The sequence below is a fragment of the Vanellus vanellus genome (genome assembly GCF_965231255.1).
Source record: "Vanellus vanellus genome assembly, contig: HAP1_SCAFFOLD_45, whole genome shotgun sequence".
In the NCBI taxonomy this organism is placed as follows: domain Eukaryota; kingdom Metazoa; phylum Chordata; class Aves; order Charadriiformes; family Charadriidae; genus Vanellus; species Vanellus vanellus.
In genome coordinates, this window is record NW_028128545.1 from 1,065,679 (window position 1) to 1,086,018 (window position 20,340).

At 52.8% G+C, this 20,340-nt stretch overlaps 2 protein-coding genes across 2 annotated transcripts in view; both read right to left on the reverse strand.

Moving 5' to 3' along the window:
• Positions 1 to 2,850: 2,850 nt before the first annotated feature.
• On the reverse strand, positions 2,851 to 3,786 carry LOC309684225 (olfactory receptor 14I1-like; the record flags this gene model as incomplete). Its single annotated transcript, XM_082500164.1, has 2 exons — positions 2,851 to 3,124; positions 3,470 to 3,786. 2 exons carry the CDS (start codon positions 3,784 to 3,786, stop codon positions 2,851 to 2,853), a joined length of 591 nt encoding a protein of 196 aa, XP_082356290.1.
• Positions 3,787 to 3,822: 36 nt separating this feature from the next.
• Positions 3,823 to 20,340, reverse strand: part of LOC309684226 (olfactory receptor 14A16-like) — a gene marked incomplete at both ends in the record, with an annotated part of 55,025 nt that continues 38,507 nt past the window's right edge. The window contains one exon of the mRNA XM_082500165.1: positions 3,823 to 3,826. Within this exon, the coding sequence (XP_082356291.1) occupies positions 3,823 to 3,826 (4 nt within the window). The remainder of the gene's footprint in view (positions 3,827 to 20,340) is intronic.

Genomic DNA, 20,340 nt, shown 5'->3' on the forward strand with positions numbered 1-20,340 from the left:
CAAAGAGAACAGTCAGTTTTGGGACAGCGTCTTAGCACAGCTGCCAGATGGGCCAACAAGGGTCATGCAAACCCAGATCTGATACTACAAGCAAGCAAGAGCTGCTCAGGGATGTGGAGACGGTCAGTTGGGACCCAGAAATGATGGGATACGAGCTCCTGAGGGGAGTGAGGAAGGAGAAGAGAAGACTGCAGGTGCCGGTCATCAGTGGAGCAGACTTTGGCCTTTTCTGAGGAGTTGTAGTGGGTACCCCATGGTCAGCAGCACTGGTGGGCAGCAAAGCTACGTATACCTGGTCTTCAAGGACAGCATCCTTCAAGCACAGCAAGCTTGTTGTCCTGATTTGAGGCACAACAGGACTAGCTTTGTTCAGTAACTTTGCTTCTTAGCCAGGCCTCTTCTCACTACTGAAATTAACAGCATATTGTGCAGACAATGTTCGCTCTCAGAGTGATCAGACCTATGTTTACAGCTGATGCCCAGGCATGGTATGCAGAGAGGTTTTTATCACACTTATTGCTATAACAACCAAGGCCAACCAACTTTGTCACTTGCCCTGTTGGAGGGTCGGAAGCAGAAAAGCGCAGTGGGGTCCCACCTGCAGGGAGGAGCGGACAGGACAGGTGACCCAAAACTGACCAACAGGGTATTCCATCCCATCTGCCTCATGCTCAGTATAAACCTGAGGGATCAAAGGCTCAGTTCTCTCTCTTCCTTCAATGGCCGACGTCTGGGGAGGACTCTGTCTGTTCGTCTGCCTTTGATCCTGATCCTGAATCCAGATTTGGAATCCAGTTCCTATCCATTACTGAGTCCAGTCTGGGACTTCCCCAGTGCCAGCCAGTGACGTGATTGTCATCTCGGGAGCCTGACACAGTTTTGTATAGATTTCATTATTTTCTTGTTATTTTATTATTAATATTTCAGTAACATAGTTTAGTTCCTTCTAAACTCATAAGTCCCTTTCTCTCTCTCGTGCCTCTTCTCGGTAGGGGAGAGCATCTCTCGTTCTGCCTGAGTGGCCAGTCCAACCAAACCTCAACACCTACTCATTCAGCCTCCGTTTGGAGAGGTCCAGTTGCAATATCATTTGGAAATTGCTGATATCACTTAATGCATAAGCAGATAAATGAAGAAAAGTAGAAGAAAAAGAAATCTTTTTTTCTTTTCTTTCATTTTTTATATTTTTTCACTTCTGAAATCTCTCGCATAAGAATTGTAGAGTTTAGAAAGTTATGCTCAGAGACTTGGCTTGTTAGGGCATTTTGCAGGTTAATGAGCCCTCTGGTGCCAAGTTCCTGAACAGCAGGTACTGAGGGTGGATTGAACTGGCCTCTTGAGAAGTAAAAGTCAGCAACAAAGCCCCAAGTTTCTGGGTGTGTGATGCCAAGGGCAGAACAGTGGTAGGACACCTCTGAGGCTCTCTGGAGGGTGGGGGAGGCAATAAGGCCCCATTGATGTAAGGAACTGGAGTGCTCTCAGGGCCCTCAGTGGAAGAGACCGCAGCCATAGTGGGAAGAACAAGGATTTCAGTTCTGTTGGGGTGTCCCAGCCCCAAAAAAGGGGCCATCCCCCCCACAGGCTGTCCTACACTTCCCTATGCCTGTGCCTGTTTCTCTGCAGATTTCAGCCACCACCCCTGCTTCCCCACCCCACTCTGGCCCCATGCTGTCACAAGTTTACTGATGACTCTGTCTTCACCAACTATTTCCTCAAAAACAAAGCCATGATTTTCTGAGCTTTTGCCAATGGCTGTGAGTTCCCCATAACCTGTGCAACTTCTTCCAAAGCCCTCCTAATGCTCCTCAGACACCAAAGACGTCTCAGCCCATAGACTCCTTTGAATCCTCTATTTAGCTCCATGTCCCAGCACTGAACTGCACATCCTCCTTCTGCTGCTGCCTCAAAGTCAAAACTAAACTTATTTCACTTCCATATGGCACCCTCCTGTTATCCCAAATCTGGGTTCCTTACCCGGTGAGCAAGCCAATAACACACAGAGCAGAGGTATTTCCAAGTTTATTCCATTAATGCGCAGAAATGGGGTACTCAGCCTGAAACGCGAGCACACCTTGCTTTCAGAAATCTCCACTTTTATGCATTGATTATTGCATATTCAAACAATTAATACATATTCATTGTTATTCTCTTGAAGGATTGGTCAAGATTTCTTTGCTTCCCATGTAAATTAGTGCACAAACTCTGTCGTCTTCTTCCAGTGTCCTCTTTTGAGTAGGAGTTATCATTTGGTTATGCAGACACTGAGTCGATGGTCGTGATCTCCCCCTGCCGGAATTACCTTTTACCTACTGCTCCTCTCATCTTGGCAGTTCCAAGCGGTTTTCTCGCTTTGCTGAGCAGGCCCACAGTTCATGGCTCTCTTGACAGGAATCCCCTGCTTATCAACAATGCTCCATTGTCTGCTGGTTAGTTCCTTAATTGAATCGTAGATAAATCATGTCTATTTACTATTTCTCTACTTCAATATGAGGTAAATAATTAAATACGTCTGGGGGCAGTACAAAGGGCTCAAGCAGCAGCAGGTTTCCTTGGTTGCTTCAATTACAATGACATTTTACATTTCATTTTCCTAATTTATGTCGATTTTATGCAATAGAGAGAGCTGCCCTTTTATTACAGAGATGCTCCTCAGGAAGGCAGTTCTGACACTGTGATGACACATTTCCCAAAGGCGTCACTGTTATTGGGCACAGTAGGGTTACGCCTCTGGAGATGTGGAGTGAATACAAACATTCCTGTACGAACAGGATCATCACAGATGAAAAACAATTAAAGCCTAATCCTGCCCTGAGAAGAGCTACGAACAGCCTGTGAGGAGACACGTGTACCTTACTGCTGCTGAAGGTGAACCCATAGAATCCATTTCTTCAATGCTTCTTTGATCTCCTGGTTCCTCATGCTGTAGATGAGGGGGTTCACTGCTGGAGGCACCACCGAGTACAGCACTGCCACCATCAGATCCAGGAATGGGGAGGAGATGGAGGGGGGCTTCAGGTGGGCAAACATGCCAGTGCTGAGAAAGAGGGAGACCACGACCAGGTGAGGGAGGCACGTGGAAAAGGCTTTGTGCTGTCCCTGCTCCGAGGGGATCCTCAGCACTGCCCTCAAGATTTGCACATAGGACACCAGAATGAAAACAAAAACCCCAAAGAACAGACAGGCACTGACCACAAGGACCCCAGCTTCCCTGAGGTAGGAGTCTGAGCAAGACAGCTTCAGGATCTGGGGAACTTCACAGAAAAACTGGTCCAGGGCATCGCCCTGGCAGAGGGGCAGTGAAAATGTATTGGCCGTGTGCAGGAGAGAATAGAGAAACCCACTGCCCCAGACAGCTGCTGCCATGCGGACACAAGCTGTGCTGCCCAGGAGGGTCCCGTAGTGCAGGGGTTGGCAGATGGCAACGTAGCGGTCATAGGACATGACAGTGAGAAGACAAAACTCTGCTGACATGAAAAAAAAAAAGAAAAAGACCTGTGCAGCACACCCCTGGTAGGAGATGGCCCTGGTGTTCCAGAGGGAATTGGCCATGGCTTTGGGCGCAGTGGTGGAGATGGAGCCCAGGTCAAGAAGAGAGAGGTTTAGGAGGAAGAAGTACATGGGGGTGTGGAGGCGGTGGTCGCAGGCGATGGCGGTGATGATGAGGCCGTTTCCCAGGAGGGCAGCCAGGTAGATGCCCAGGAAGAGCCAGAAGGTCAAGAGCTGCAGCTCCCGTGTGTCTGCGAATGCCAGGAGGAGGAAGTGGGTGATGGAGCTGCTGTTGGACATTTGCTTCCTCTGTGTATCTGTTATTATTAACTGTGGTTATCTGTTAAGGAGGAAAAGGCAGTACTGAGTCAGGCCAGACTTCTCCCAGCTAAGTGTATTGCACGTCTCTTTGCAGCCCCACATTCAGACTCTCTATCCAGGAGCACCTCTCTGCATCTGCCTCACTTGAGCTCTGGGTTTTGCTGGCTGAGGCTGCCACTGGGAGCCGGGACTCTGCAATGGGCTCCCAAGAATTACTCCTTGCTGTGCAGCAAGAGGGAACTAGGGCAGCAGGGCGATCTCCAATTAAATGTAATCGTGTTATATCAAAGAGCTTTTATACATTGTTGTCTGAAATTTGCCCAATTGCACAGCAGAGGAGAGGGGATTTTGTTTTCTTTATTTTGTTCTGGTTGCACCTGCCCCATTTCTGAGGGGTTTGGGATGGCTGAAATCCCTGACATTTCTAATGCACTCCAGGTGAAGTCTTGTGGGTGCTGAGAGGCAAAGGGATGATCCCTAAGTGCCGACAGAGGAGACCTGTTCTGCCCATCAGCCCTCTTCTCCGCTGCCCTGTGCTGGCAGCTTGCAGCTGGAGAAGGATCCCTCTCGGGTGTTCCCATCAAAAGAATCAGGACACTGCGAAGAGGAGAGGAATCCAGGCTCAAAGGGCAGATATACAGACTCATTGCCTTTTCTCATCTCTCCCCTCCCAGACTGGGACCAGGAGGGATCATTGCAGCTGTCCACGTACAGCTGCCCAGCAGCACTTCCATGGCCTGAGCACTGAGATGTCTTCTCCATGTGGATACGAGGGAGCACAGAGAGACTATGGGAGAGCTGTGCCCTTCTGGAGAGCACCCTGCAGCCCCGCAGGACTCCCGCGGAAGTAGTTAATGTCCTGAAGTTGGCTGGAGGAGACCTGGGCGCGTTGCTGCCATAGACATGACTGCAGAGCAGGACCCAAAGGGTCGGCATCTGAATGGGAGCCGAATCTGCCACCTGCAACCCCCACCCCCCACACTGACTCAGTTTATCCAATGATGAGAACAAGGGCAGCTCAGGCAGGAGGGACGGCAGTGAAGTGCCACAAGGCTCCTGACAAGGGAGGAGGGACATGCAAAGCAGATGGCAATCCAGGGTTCGTCCTTTACTGAGCTCTGGCTGCTGCAGGGACAATGCGTGCCCGAGACCCCGTGGTCTGGAGGGCAGAGCTGTGCCCAGGCTGGGAACGGAGACCAGGCAGGAGCTGCCCAGGGGAAGGTGCCTGTGCTGCCGGGACAGCACGGACGTGCCCACATCCCCCTGGCCAGTGTTTCAGGCAGTAGCTCCCTCTCACTCCCTGCCCGTGTCTCCGCTGCTGGCAGCCGTCTCCCTGTCCCCGGCTCAGCTCCCGCTCAGTGCTCACAAACCCCGTCCTACTGCTGTGCACCCACCTCTGCTTGCAAACACCTCCCACGGACGGGGCGCTACCAGGGGCATCTCTGAGTGTGCGGGGGCTAAAGAACAGTTCACAGCAAACCTGATGTGGTTGCAAAGGGGAAGATGCTGCTGAGTCGGTGTGCTGCCCCACAGGTCCTCTGAAAAATGGCATGAGGTAGAGCTGACCCGTGCTGCACTCTCTTGAGAGCAGAAGCACCATGCCCTGACCTGCTCATCCCTACCTTACTATGCTGGGGGTCACTCCTTCCACCCACAGCTTCTCCCCAGAGCGCCGTGGGAGCTCCCCGGGCAGGCGCAGAGCTGACCCTGGCAGGCGGCAGAGTCCCTGCCCCGGCACACAGCCCCCGGGGTGCAGGGACCCTGCTTGCAAGGACAGCCCTGCCCACCCCTGCCTGCACACCCACCTTCACACATATTCACATCTCCCAACAAGAGCCCTCCATCCCCCCTTACAGATCCCAGAACCTGTAGGTTATTCCAGCATTAGGAGATGCCTTCAGCAGCTCCACCGGCATTGCCCTGCACCCACAGACTCACCCTGTGCAGCACTGCCAAGATTTCTCCTCCAGTGAGCTCTCACTCCTCCTCCCAGTCCTGACCACCGTGAAGCTCTCTCTCTGCCTCGCTCATCTCCCTGAGGTCCCCTGGCACTGCCCTCAGCCCTGCTGCGCTGTGCAGAGGAGCTGCTCCTGCGCAGAGCTGTCTCTCTGCAGCTCAGACCACTTGTCGGCAGCTCCCTCCGTCCCAGGAGCCCGGCCCAGCTCAGCAGCACAGCACCAGCCCACCGCACTTTAATGACCCCTGTGGTGGGTTTGGTGCTGAGTCCATCAACCTCAGACCTGAGAGGAACCTGAAGAAACCTCTCAGGGACTCCAAGTCAGATGCAAACTCCAAAGTTTCTTGTGGTGTTAATGGGTCCCGTGGGCATGAGTGGCAGAGACAGCAGCCATGACCAGAGACGTGAAGAGGTTGGCTGTGTCAGGGGGCTTCTTCCAGCTTTGCCACATCCCCCTGTCATCTCCACCACAAGCTGTCCTACGGTCTCACCTCACTGGTGCCTCTTTCCCTGCAGGCTGTAGCCATCCTCCCCGGCTGCCCCACCTTGCTGTCACCTTCCTTGAATGCTCTCTCTCTGTCCTCCCGGGCTCTTCCCTGAAACACAAAGCCTTGGGCTCATCCAGACTCCTTCTGGGTTATGTGTTACGGCACAGCACTGCCCTTGGAAGGAAATGTCTTCCTCCTCGTGTCCAGTCTGGACTTTGTGCCATTATTTCTTCCTCATGCTGTTTTGCACCAGGAAGAAAAGCTCCACCAGCTCTGAAACCACCCTGCAAGCACTCTCAGGCTACTCCTATCCTGTCCTCAGTCTCCACACCAGTCAGCCCACGGCCCTCAGCCTCTATGGTCATGTGCTTGAGGCCTCCAAACCCCATATTTGGCGGTCTCTGGGCACTCTCCACGGGGTTTGCAGATGAAAACATAGTGGTCATAGACCAAGAAAGATGGACTGTGACTTTTTACCAAGGCCTGTAGGAGCAGGAGAAGGGGCAATGGCTTTCAACTGAAAGAGGGTAGATTTACTTTGGCTATAAGGAAGAAAGAGTTTGCAGTGAGGGTGGCAAGACACTGGAAGAGGTTCCCCAGAGAAGCTGTGGATGCCGCATTCCTGGAAGTGTCCGAGGACAGAAGTTTTGAGCAACCTGAACTAGTGAAAGATGTCCCTGTCCATGGAAGGGCGGGTGGGGGGGTTGGACTAAGTGATCTTTTAGTTCCCTTCCAACCCAAACCACTCTATGATTCTTGGATTCTGATATTCCCAACTCCTTCTCTACAAGCTGTAAATACCTACCTACACCATGCAGGCATTTTAAGCTGACCTTGTCCCACACCCTGCCATAAAAAAGAAAGAACGGCCATTTCTAGAACAAGAATTGCCATCTTTTCAGAGGAACAATTCAAAAACCCAACAGGAAAAACATTAATTCAAAGGAAGATCAAACAGGTCTGTGGGAACAATGCACCAAGTGGGTCAATGGGAGAGCCTGCCAGGATGACCTCACCACCTGACGATCGGGGTTTCTACCTCGGGGGCAGAGACTCATGATGGGAAGCCAGAAAGTGCATTTGGGGCCTGTGCAAGACTTGCCATGGGCTGTCTAGGAAAGGACCAAAGGAAGGGAAAGGGTTGGATCAAGGTGGTTTGTGGTGGCACAAGAGCCACAGGAGGTGGGATTCCTCTGGCCTCCGGCCAGGGGGGCACATGATAGACACCTGCATGGGAGCTCCTTGGCTCAGCTTCCATGCTAATTAACAGAGATGGGGGCCAGGATGAATGTGATCAGGTGCACAGACCTGGGGAGACCTGAAGTTCCAGGGGTGGTCCGAGATCCCTGGAGCTGGCTGCAGGCTCCAGTGCAGCAATGCTGAGAGACAGGGCAGCATCTGGGGGCACCGTCTTCGAGGCTGGTGGGGAATCTTTGGCCAAATGCAATGCCATCAGATGCCCGCTTTTAGGAGGACAGAAACTGTCTCTGTTGGTTATGTTCTGGGCAGCCTGTGCAGGGATGCCCCTGATGAAATGGAGTAAAGTACCACAGGGAGAGCTCAGGTTCCCTCAGCCTCAGTTTCCTCAGCCAGGTTTACTAGATCTCCAGTGGCCATAATGATGGATGTGCCAAGACCATTCTCACATTACCTCATCCAGTTTGGGGCAGTTATTCCTTTGAAGGACAAACACAGGCCTATGGAGTTAGGTGAGGGGCCGAGGCTCTGGCACACAGCTACATGCATTGGGCAGGGGCAGCGATGGCCCTCTAACGGAAAGCCATCCCCATTCCAAGTGAGTGTGTGACACACACCCCAGACAGCCTTGAGACACCAAGAGCTGACGGAGAGCCTATGGGTAAGGATTAAAGGGCAATCAGGAGCAGGGGACTTTATAGTGGGGGTCTGCTACAGACTACCTGAGCAGGAAGACTGAACGGATGAGGCCCTCTATAGACAGATAGGGGTGGCGGGCATCGTGTTCGCAGGCCCTGGTCCTCATGGGTGACTTCAACCACCCAAACATCTGTTGGAAAGGTAACACAGCAACGCATAGGCATTCCCGGAGGTTCTTAAATTGTATTGATGACAACTTCCTTCTCCAAGTGGTAGAGGAGCCAACGAGGAGAGGAGCTATGCTGGACCTTGTCCTTACCAACAAGGAGGGGCTGGTAGGCAGTGTCAAGCTCAAGGGTAGCCTGGGCTGCAGTGACCATGAAATGGTGGAGTTGGAGATCCTCAAGGCAGCGAGGAAGGTGCGCAGCAAGCTGACCACCCTGGACTTTAGGAGAACTGATCTTGGCCTCTTGAAGAATCTGCTTGGTATGGTGCAATGGAAGGAAGCACTGGAGGGAAGAATGGCCCAAGAAAGCTGGTTAATATTCAAGGATCACCTTCTCCAAGCCCAGGAGCGATGCATCCCTACAAAGAAGGCGGCAGGCAGAAAAGCCAGGAGGCCTGCATGGATGAACAAGGAGTTCCTGGACATGCCCAAAAGGAAAAACACACAGACACACAGGCAGAAATATTTGCATCCAGTGAAATATATAGACACTCCCACTCATGAAGGCAAATGTGTATATTCAAATGCATAGCTAACGAGAGAGGTGGATGAAAGAGGCTATCCCATAGTTACAATTTCCCTCTTCTCAAGTTTAGAATAAATACAATGCATTGTCATTCCTCAACAGGCGATAACTCAGGAAGTTTGACTTCACCCTGGCCCTTAGTTGGCTTTGTCGTCAGATGGTCTTTAAACGCCCTGAGAGGTGTCCCAACTGCGGGCACATACCCGTCACAGCCTGGAGCGATCCAGGAGAGCTGAAAGGGTCATGCTTTGAGTGGCTGTTTATAGGGTCTGTGATAATTGACTTTTGTCAGTTACTTTTCCGTTTCTGCCCGATCACACAATGAAATATTCTGGTGCTTTCCACCAGTCACGCAAGCTCAAAACTTGCTAGACTTTGAAGTTCTGGCACCCCCCCCTCTGTGGGCCACAGCACACATACAGATGTGCTAGGCTGTCAGGGGGAGGTTAATTGTCATTACCAATCCCAAGCGACAGGGGAAGCAGGAGCTAGGGACACCAGGGGTGCCTGAACGCTCTGGTCCACTACCTTTTGGGCCATGACTCAGGTACAGGTGTTCTAGGCTGTCAGGAGGTGATCAATGTCCACTGCCTTTCACAATCCACGCCTTCCTTATCCAAGGTGTGTATGTGGCCCAGGGAGGGGGAATCGCACCGAGGACCAAGTGGCCCAGGAAGCAGGTGGGGGATTGCACCACCACAAGGCCTCTTCCAACCCTTATTAGGCTGTGCTTTTAGAATGCCCAGCAGTGTTTCTGAGGAATTCTCTGTGCTATCCCTGTGATGGTTTGACTGCTGGTGCCTGTGGAGCAAAGCCTCCTTTTGAGGATGAACTCCTTCACTGTGTGATACTGAGGACAGGGCAACCACAGACTATAAAGGCCAGCAATGCTTCCACCACAGTGGCCACCACCCCTGCCTCCACCACCAAGCCCCTTCCCCCTACAGGGTTCGGGTTGGATTGGATCTCTGGAGGTCTCTAGCACCACAGTCTGGTCTGAGCAGGGACAACTTGACAGTTGGATGACGTCGATCAGCAATTTCTCCTGAGCCAGCACTGATCCGGTAGCGTGGCAGGTTTTTTCCTCCCTTTAACTCATTAGAAATTCCCCTTTATGCCCTTTCTGCTCTTTGTCCTCACTGTGTTTTCTCCTTTCCCCTGTCCCTGCCCTCAGGCCAGACCCAGACACCTCTTCTGACCAGGCGTCACTGCACTGGGTCTGGCTGGGATGCAGTTCACTGTCTTTGCAGCAGCCCCCATAGAGGGCTGTGCTTTGCATTGGTGGCTGAACCGGTGCTGGGACCACACCAGGCTTCTGGCTGTCACTGAACACTGCTCGCGCAGCACCAAGGCTTTCTCTCTCCAGCACCTCCCACAAAAGTCAGTAGGCTTTGGGGGGGAGTGGGGCAGGAAAATGGGAGGGAAGAGAGCCGGGACAGCTGACCTCCGCTGCCCAAAGGGCTCTTCCATACCAAAGGGGGTCGTGCTCAGCAATGGAAACCGGGCAAATGCACGAGGCAGGGGTGCTGTTCATTGTTGTGGGGTTTGTCTTCCCAAGCCGGCGTTACGCGTGCTGAGGCTCTGTCCCCCAGCAAGTGGCTAAACAACTGCCCACCCCTGGGAAGTGGGGCATGCTCTGCTTGCTCTTTTCGCTTGGCTTGCGCGTACAGCTTTTCCTTCTCCTGTTAAGGTGTGTGCTGCCCAACCATTGCTGGAATCACCATCCCTGGGGGTATGTAAAAAATGGGTAGATGCTGTGCTTAGGGACATGGTTTAGTGGTGGTTTTGGCAGTATTAGGTTCATAATCTGACTTGATGATATTAAAGGTCCCTTCAAACCTGGACAATTCTGTGATGCTATTCTATGATTCAAAAGTGCAAGGTCCTGCACCTGGGGAGGAAGAATGCTAGGCACCAGTATAGGTTAGGGGCGGACCTGATGGGAAGTAGCTTGGAGGAGAAGGATCTGGGGGTTGTGGTAGACAGTAAATTATCCATGGCCCAGCAATGTTGCCTTGTTGCAAAAAAGGCCAATGGAATCCTGGGCTGCATAGGGAAGAGTGTGGCCAGTCGGTCGAGGGAGGTCATTCTCCCCCTCTACTCTGCACTGGTGAGGCCACAACTGGAATACTGTGTGCAGTTCTGGGCTCCCCAGTTCAAGAGGGACAGGGAACTGCTGGAGAGAGTCCAGCGAAGGGCAACTAAGATGATTAAGGGCTTGGAGCATCTGCCTTATGAGGAAAGGCTGAGAGAGCTGGGACTAGCCTGGAGAAGAGAAGGCTGAGGGGAGACCTTATTATGGCGTACAAGTATCTTGAAGATACTTGTCTTAGGTGGTTTGAAGGAGGATGGAGCCAGGCTCTTTTCAATGGTTCCAAGTGACAAGACGAGGGGTAATGGGCACAAGTTGGAGCATAGGAAGTTCCATTGAAAGACAAGAAAAAACTTCGTTAACTGTGAAGAAGGGTGACAGAGCACTGGCCCAGGCTGCCCAGGGAGGTTGTGGAGTCCCCTTCTCTGGAGATTTTCAAGACCCGCCTGGATGCAGTCCTGAGTAATGTGCTTTGGGCAATCCTGCTTTAGCAGGGGAGTTGGACTAGATGATCTCTAGAGGTCTACAAGGAAACAACACTATTCCTCATCTCTGCAGTTAAACAGCAACGATGTTTTCATGAGAACTTCTTGCTGCAGCGTTGCAGACAGGCCAGGCCACGCAGGAGGCGTATTGTCCGGTACAGAGTGGGACCTGCCTGCAGGCTCTTGTGTGCCAATACACTGCTGAGGTTGTCCTGCAGCCACAAGCCCTGTGCAGCACAGTGCAGGTGTGAAGGCCATGCCGTATGTGCAGCCCAGCGCAGCGCAGCACCAACTGCTCGGTGTACAGAGGGTCTTCGGGTCAGCACCAGCGCTCAGGTTTCCCTGCGCTGAAACTTGGTGCCACAGCTGAGGGGCTGCAGCCCAAATGTGCACTGCCAGGAGGAGCCCCATGTCTTGTCACAGCATGGTGATGTTTTGGGGTGAAATGAGATCAGGTGGGGCAGTTTTCTGAGCTGGGGTGCTGCAATGGAAGGGTACAGGCTCTGCTGGAGGGAGGGGCAGGGAGGATGAGGATGGGGGGATGGCCCCTGTGTGAAAGAGCAGCTCAGATCTATGGAGCGCCTCGACGAGATGGGCAACATGTTGAGGTAGCTGGTGTGAGAGAGGATGGGAGGAGAAGTCAGTCCAGGTGACACTGTCTTGGCAGCTATCCACTCCTTGATCAGGGAGAGGAGGCAGAAAACCTCTTCTCACAACAACCTGGGGAAGTCTCCAGGTTCATGAGCAGGTTCCATGGGGACCTGTAAGTGTCCTGGAATTCACTGGCCAGGCAAAGCAACAGCGTGCCAACAGTCTGGAGGATCTTGAGATGACTTCTTAACAGAGCTGCCAGGTGGGCCAGGAAGGGTGATGCTCACCTGGCCCTGGTCCTGTCCAACAAGGAAGAGCTGGTCAGGATGTGATCATCAGTGTCAGCCCTGGCTGTCGTGACCAGGAAATAGTGGGGTTTCACAGACCAAAGAGGAGTGAGGAAGGCCAGCAGCGGAGCACAGATGGGCGGGCTCCAGAGGAGAACACTTTGACGTGCTTGGGAGACTGATACAAGCGGTGCCCTGGGAAGCAGCTCTGAAGGGTGAAGGAGCTCAGGAAATTTGATAGGCCGTGCAGGACAGCCTCCTCCAAGGACAGGAATGGTCTATCTGAATAGCTATGAAGAGAAACATCCCTCTGAGGAGGCTGCTGGTGTAAAGTGAGTGAGCGAAAGGGCCCAAAGGCAGCCGGCAGGAGGTGGAAGCAGGGGCAGCTGCCAAGGAGGAATTGAGAACCCTTGGCCCTGCATGGAGGGAGGGTGCCAAAGCCAAAGCTCCCATGGGCTGGAGAGTTTCAGGGCTGGGGAGCAAAAGCAAAAAGAGCTGATGCAGGCTTTGAGGGTCATGGGGAATGCATCACCCTCTGCCTGGAGGCCTGTGACAAGTGGGTGCTGCAGAGGTTTGCATCTTGGATGCATGTCTCAGCCTAGCAGAGGGGGGTTCCTCCTGCAAGGGATGGTGCAAGAGCTGTGCCAGTCCATCCACGTGGGTCTAGATGGTGCAGAGTCTACTTGAAGACATTCCTCTAAGCCAAATGCATTGGCATTAATACAAAACTGGTTAGTTAAAATCAAACATTTTATTCCCTTTTTCTCTCTGCTTTGACATCTTTTCACTGTGACTGCACGTCTGTAATCTCTCTAGTAAGCCACGTCAGAACTGAAGACTAAAGGAAAATTATGCCCAGACTTGGTTCCTTCGGGTGTTTTGTGTGGGAATGAGCCCTCTGGGGCCGAGTTCCTGAACTGCAGCTCCTGAAAGACTGACAAGGCTTCTGGAGAAGTAAAAGAAGCAAACCTGCAGGTTTCTGAGGGTGTTACCAGGCCCTGCTGACGCCCCACACTGAAGAGACCATGGAGGGAAGGAGCAGAGAAAGCACCTGTCTCTGGGGACTGGTAAAGCAGGAAGTTGAAGGCACTTGGTACAGGAGGAAATTTAAAGGTGAAGACCCCTGTGAAAGCCCTTGATGCGCTTCACCAAGCAGAGTGGTCAAGCCCAGAGCCCCATCCCCTGTGGAGGTGTATCCTTCGCCTCTTCTAAATAGTCCAAATACTCTGAGCACTTCCTGGGGGCAATGCAATGTGGGACTGTGTAACACCAGATGCAGACCAGCAGTAGTGCACGTCCCAGGCTTTGTGGAGGGCAGGAGAGGAGAAAAAATGCACTGGAGCTGTCAGAATCTGGTGTCCTCTCATGGCGCACAGTGGAAGAGACAGAAGCCATAGCTAAGCAGACAAGGGTCTCAGTTCTGTTGGGGTGTCAAAGCCCCAACAAGGCCCCTGGCCATCCCCACCACAGCTACACACTCCTACGCCTGTGCCTGCTTCCTTCCTGCCAGCACTGTGGTTTTCTGAGGCTTTGCCAATGCTTGTGACTTCCCTACAATGCATGTGGATTCTTCAGTCATGACAACCTTCCAAAATGTATCACAGCAGCCCTCTTGTGACATTGGGCTGCTCTCCCAACATCTTTAGATTCGTCCCATCTGGTCCAATGGATTACTAAGGGTTGACCTTAGCTAAGTACCCGGAGACTTGATCTCCATCCACTGCTGGCTTTTGCGTAGGGTTTTGCCTCTTATGCACATGGAACTGGGAGGCCTTGCTGGTGAAGAAGGAGAAAATCATTGGCCTGATCCATGATCATGTCATCAAGGGTTAAACACTGGAGGAGAGAAGAACCAGCAGAGTTAGAGAGCAAAGGAACAGAGTAGGAGAGCCTGGTGTGATGTGCTTGCTGTTCATGCACTCTACTGCAGAGAGAAGGGACAGAGCTCGTGCCACTGCAGGGGTGGGATTCAGTCACTGGCCCAAAGGCACCCACTCTGTCTGAGATGCCCTGGGTGATGCCTGTCACACAGCCAGGCTGGATGGGGACAGGGCTCCTGTACAGGACCTCTGCTGTCCCTGTCAGGCACATGCAGTTTTGCTGGAGAGCCCTGGCACCTCTCCGAGCATTACAGGACGGAAACTGTAAAATAAATTGAGGTTCAGCTGCCCTGAATTAGGTCAGGCAATGAAGAAATGCACGTGAGACAACTGCCATCCTACTCCAGGGACATGTGGAAAAGACAGCTGATGGAGAAGAGAAAGAGAGAGACTGAGCTCTGCCTGTGCCACATGACTCCATTTGGTCAGCTGAATCTCTCTATGGGCTGCCCTGGGCAGAAGGAAGAGTTACAGGGGCACTTGTCCTCCACGTGGGCACCTTGTGTCATTGAAGTTGGCCAAAGGGATTTCCCACCAGCCTCCACCAAGATGCCCCCAGATGCTGCCCCTTCTCTCTGAATTGCTCCAGTAGAGCTTGCACTTCCCAGCATGCCTCTTGGTCACCCCAGCCACCAAAGATGTCCCCAGGTGTCTGTGTCCGAACATCTTCCTCCTGCCCTCCCTCTCCATTACTTCACAAGGGAGCTGAGACCAGGAGCTCACATACAGGAGCCGCTTTTGTGCCCTTGTGAAGTGAGGCCAGAGGAATGCCTCCTGCTGGGGGTTTGTGGTGGGCATGGGATGGAGCTAACTCCTCTTGTAGCCCCAGGGACTACAAACCCAGGCTGAGAAGCCTCCATTGACTCAACTAAATGCCTTCCCTCCTAACAGGAAAAGGAGATATCTCCCTGGCATTGTCTGCGTGTTCTCTCTAATACTAAACCAAAAAAAAAGTTATTCTTGGACCTCAATCTTTCTCTGATTGAGAATTGAAACTGCTGGAAAGAATTGTCTCTCCCCAGTTGAGGGAGAAAACATCAGTGATGACTTCAGCTTGTTTCCCAACAGGTTTCCCTGGAGCCCCAGGGACACCTCCAGGGAGCCAAGAGGCGATAGAGACAGTGCCACCGTGGGCTTGTCCTCTGCTGCTGAGCTGGGCTGGGCTGCTGGGACGGAGGGAGCTCCTGGCAAGCGGGCAGCGCTGCAGAGAGACAGCTCTGCCCAGGAGCAGCTACTCTGCACAGCGCAGCAGGGCTGAGGGCACTGCCTGCAGGCAGCGAGGGCAGACAAGAGAAGGGAGTCTCTGCTGCCTGGGGCTGTCCCTGCCAGGAGCTGTTGCTCTGTCCCCAGGTCTCCCTGTCTCAGATAAGGGCAGTCTGGGGTGTCGTTCCTATAGCTGAGAGCTCCCTGGGAGAGACATCTTCGCAGCCTTTCCCATGGTAAGTCTCTGGCTGTTGGGCAATGCGGATGAGTTCCTGGCAATGTCTCCTACACCTGCACATGCCATGGCTGATAGGAGCTGTCAGGACGGCTCTCCTGGCTTTTCTGGTGTGGAGCAGGAGGATGTGCTTCAGAGCAGGGATGCCCTACTGCACCATCAGAGGGACAATGAAGGTCAGCTGCCTTCTCCCAGGGATGGCTCTGCAGTTTTGAAGATAGGTGTGCAGGCAGGGATGGGCAGGGCTGTCCTTGCCAGCAGGGTCCCTGCACGCCGGGGGCTGTGTGCTGGGGCAGGGACTCTGCCGCCTGCCAGGGTCAGCTCTCCGCCTGCCCAGGGAGCTCCCCACAGAGATTCTCAGGGGAGAAGCCGTGGGTGGAAAGAACACAACCTCTGGCAGGGCAGTGTCCTTCTGCTGTTCAGAGGAAAGTCAAGGCAGGGGCTACCTTAAAGACAGAGACCTTTCCAGGCTCTTTGCTCTCAGCTTTCTCCTAAGGGAAAGGAGCTGTCACTGTGACACTGAGGGATCACCACATCTGCCAAAAACCTCATCAGGTGCCTTCACCCACTCCTCCACCTACAGACAGCACCAGCATCCCCTCTGCTTGCAGCATCAGGCTGGATCTGCTCCACTCCTTTGGACCCGCACAGAGGGAGGTGGCCCTGGGCAGTGCCCTGCTGCTGGGAGGGGGCTGCAGGGCAGAGCTGAGCACACAGCGGGTGGGATGGGCTCTGGCAGCACTGGCAGGGGGAGACCTGGGGACAGAGCAACAGCTCCTGGCAGGGACAGCTCCAGGCAGCAGAGAGCCCCTCCACCCTTCTGCATTCCTCTCTGCTCAGCTTCACAGGGAGAGAGAACAGTGTGGAGAAATGGAGATTGCAAAGCGACATTGCAAAGGGAAATTGCCCTCAACAGCACAAACCTGAATGAAAAGCTTACAAAGAAAATAAAGTCATTTTGGAATGATATTTTAGGAAAAAGCACAGGAAGGGCTCAAAGAAGTCTGCCTTAACTTGTCAATGTCTTCCACTCCTTCAGCAGGTCCTTGTGCCCAGAGTGAACAGCAAATGCCCAACAGCAGCTCCATCACCCACTTCCTCCTCCTGGCATTCGCAGACACACGGGAGCTGCAGCTCTCGATCTTTTGGCTCTTCCTGGGCATCTACCTGGCTGCCCTCCTGGGAAACGGCATTATCATCACTGCCATCGCCTGCGACCACCGCCTCCACACACCCATGTACTTCTTCCTTCTCAACCTCTCTCTTCTTGACCTGGGCTCCATCTCCACCACTCTCCCAAAAGCCATGGCCAATACCCTCTGGGACAGCAGGGCCATCTCCTACCAGGGGTGTGCTGCACAGGTCTTCTTTATCTCATTCTTTGCTACAGCAGAGTTTTGTCTTCTCACTGTCATGTCCTATGACCGCTACGTTGCCATCTGCCAACCCCTGCACTACGGGACCCTCCTGGGCAGCAGAGCTTGTGTCCACATGGCAGCAGCTGTCTGGGGCAGTGGGTTGCTCTATGCTGTGCTGCACACGGCCAATACATTTTCACTCCCCCTCTGCCAGGGAAATGCCCTGGACCAGTTCTTCTGTGAAATCCCCCACATCCTCAAGCTCTGCTGCTCACACTCAGACTACCTCAGAGAAGTTGGGCTTCTTGTGTTCAGTGCCTTGATTGCTTTTGTTTGCTTTGTTTTCATTATGCTGTCCTATGTGCAGATCTTGAGGGCCGTGCTGAGGATCCCCTCGGAGCAGGGACGGCACAAAGCCTTTTCCACGTGCCTCCCTCACCTGGTCGTGGTCTCCCTCTTTCTCAGCACTGGCATATTTGCCCACCTGAAGCCCCCCTCCATCTCCTCCCTATCTCTTGATCTGGTGGTGGCTGTGCTGTACTCAGTGGTGCCTCCAGCAGTGAACCCCCTCATCTACAGCATGAGGAACCAGGAACTCAAGGATGCAATGTGGAAATTGATGACCAGATGATTTTCTGAAGTAAGAAAGTCTCTTCTTCTGCAAATCACTCCTAATCTATCTCATTATAGACCAAGCCCATCTGCCGTATTTTTTGTCTTGGGTTTTGTTTTTTTGATTGTTCTGGGATTTGCTTGTTTTGCTTTGTGTAATGTTGTCTCAAATGAAATGTCACTGTGTGAGCTGTTTCCAATCACACATCTACCCAAATTTGTGGGACCCACAGACTGTGTAAATGAGGACCCATGCTCTCTGTCTATTTCAACTAAATAAAGAAACTTCCAGGACTAGAGAAAACAGCCTCACGTTTAACCTGGGGATGTTTAGTCTGGATATTAAGAAACAATTCTTAACTGAAAGCGTTATCAAGCATCAGAACAGGATGCCCAGGGAAGTGATGGAATCACCATCCTTGGAGGAATTTAAAAGGTGGGTAGACGTGGTGCTGAGGGACATGGTTTAGTGGTGGTTTTCGCAGGGTTAGGTTGATGGTTAGGCTTGATGATCTTAATGGTCCTTTCCAACCCAAACAATTCCATTCTGTGATTCTATGACTTGCTTGCCCAAGACCCTTCCTTTGAGACATTCTGTGGAGCTGCAGGGGAGTGCCTGTGTGCAGAGCTGGAGGGGAAAGAGTCCCAGCACAGAAGCACTGCCCTTGGTCTTGCCAGAGCTGCTCTCTTGCCACTTCCACTCTCTCCTCCGGAGCCCTTGCCTTGCTGTAAGGCTGAGTGCTCGGGCAGCTCCTAGTCCTGCTGTGTGGCAGCCCTGTGAGCACAGGAGGGACAGGCACTGAGCACTGCTCTGACAGAGCTGGCCTCCCTCACAGCACCTCCAGCGTACCAGGGGGTCTCCTCAGGGCAGGGCTTGAAGGCTTAGGTCTTCTTCCAAAGTTGTCCTCAAGAATATTCCCAAGAATGTTGTGCCGCTCAAAAGAAAATACCAGTGTACAGCATAACTATGTGGGTTTTCAGGGCGGAGGCAAGAAGCAGTGTGCTCCCACAGCCAGGACTCCTGGGAAAGACATGAAGGACTGGCAGAAGAGGGTCTTCACTGGGGCTGTCTGTGCTGGACACGCCAGCGAATATCCCCCAGGACAATCGTCACACACCTAGCAGACAACTACCACCTTTTTAACAGCCCCCACCATTCCAATGAGATCTCCTTCACCTGCCTTTTGTGGTTCCTTGCAAATTCCCCTGTGTGCCACCTCACCCTCCCCTGTCATTATCACAGACTCACAGAACCACAGAATGTTCAGAGTTGGAAGGGACCTCTAGAGATCATCTAGTCCAACTCCCCTGCTAAAGCAGGATTGCCTAGAGCACATTACTCAGGACTGCATCCAGGCGGGTCTTGAAAATCTCCAGAGAAGGGGACTCCACAGCCTCCCTGGGCAGCCTGGATCAGTGCTCTGTCACCCTTCTTCACAGTTAAAGAAGTTTTTTCTTGTATTTCAATGGAACTTCCTATGTTCTAACTTCTGCCTGTTGCCCCTTGACCTGTCACTGGGAACCACTGAAAAGAGCCTGGCTCCATCCTCCGTCAACCCACCCTTTAGACACTTGTACGCCATAATAAGGTCTCCCCTCAGCCTTCTCTTCTCCAGGCTAAAGAGTCCCAGCGCTCTCAGCCTTTCCTCGTAAGGGAGATGCTCCAATCCCTTCATCATCTTAGTTGCCCTTCGCTGGACTCGCTCCAGCAGTTCCCTGTCCCTCTTGAACTGGGGAGCCCAGAACTGGACACAGTATTCCAGTTGTGGCCTCACTACGGCAGAGTAGAGGGGGAATCATAGAATCATAGGGTTTGAAGGGACCTCTGGAGATCATCTAGTCCAACCCACGTCCCAGAGCAGGGACACCTTAGAGCAGGTTGCACAGCAACGCGTCCAGGCGGGTTTTGAATGTCTCCAGAGATGGAGACTCCACCACCTCCCTGGGCAGCCTGTGCCAGTGATCTACCACCCTCAAGGTAAAGAAGTTCCTCCTCATGTTTAGGTGGAACTCCCTATACTCAAGTTTGTGCCCGTTACCTCTTGTCCTGTCACTGGGCACCACCGAAAAGAGCCTGGCCCCATCCTCCTGGCACCCATCCTTTAAGTATTTATAAGCACTGGTCAGGTCCCCCTCAACCATCTTTTTTCCAGACTAAAGAGACCCAATTCCCTCAGTCTTGCTTCATAAGAGAGGTGTTCCACTCCCCTAATCATCTTGGTAGCCCTATGCTGCACCCTCTCCAGCAGTTCCCTTACCTTCTTGAGCTGGGGAGCCCAGAACTGGATACAGTACTCCAGGTGTGGCCTCACCAAGGCAGAGGAGAGGGGGAGGATGACCTCCCTTGACCTGCTGGCCACACTCTTCTTGATGCACCCCAGGATGCCATTAGCCTTCTTGGCCACAAAGGCACCTTGCTGGCTCGTGGTCATCCTCTTGTCCACCAGGACTCCCAGGTCTCTTTCTACAGAGCTTCTCTCCAGCAGGTCAGCCCCCAACCTGTACTGCTGCATGGGGTTATTCCTCCCCAGGTGCAGCACCCTACACTTGCCCTTATTGAATTTTATAAGATTCCTCTCCGCCCAACTGTCCAGTCTGTCCAGGTCTCTCTGTGGGAGACCGTGTCGAACGCCTTGCTGAAGTCAAGGTAGACCACATCTACCGCTCTTCCCTCATCTATCCATCCAGTCACACCATCACAGAAGGCTATCAGATTAGTCAGGCATGATTTCCCCTTGGTGAATCCATGCTGACTAC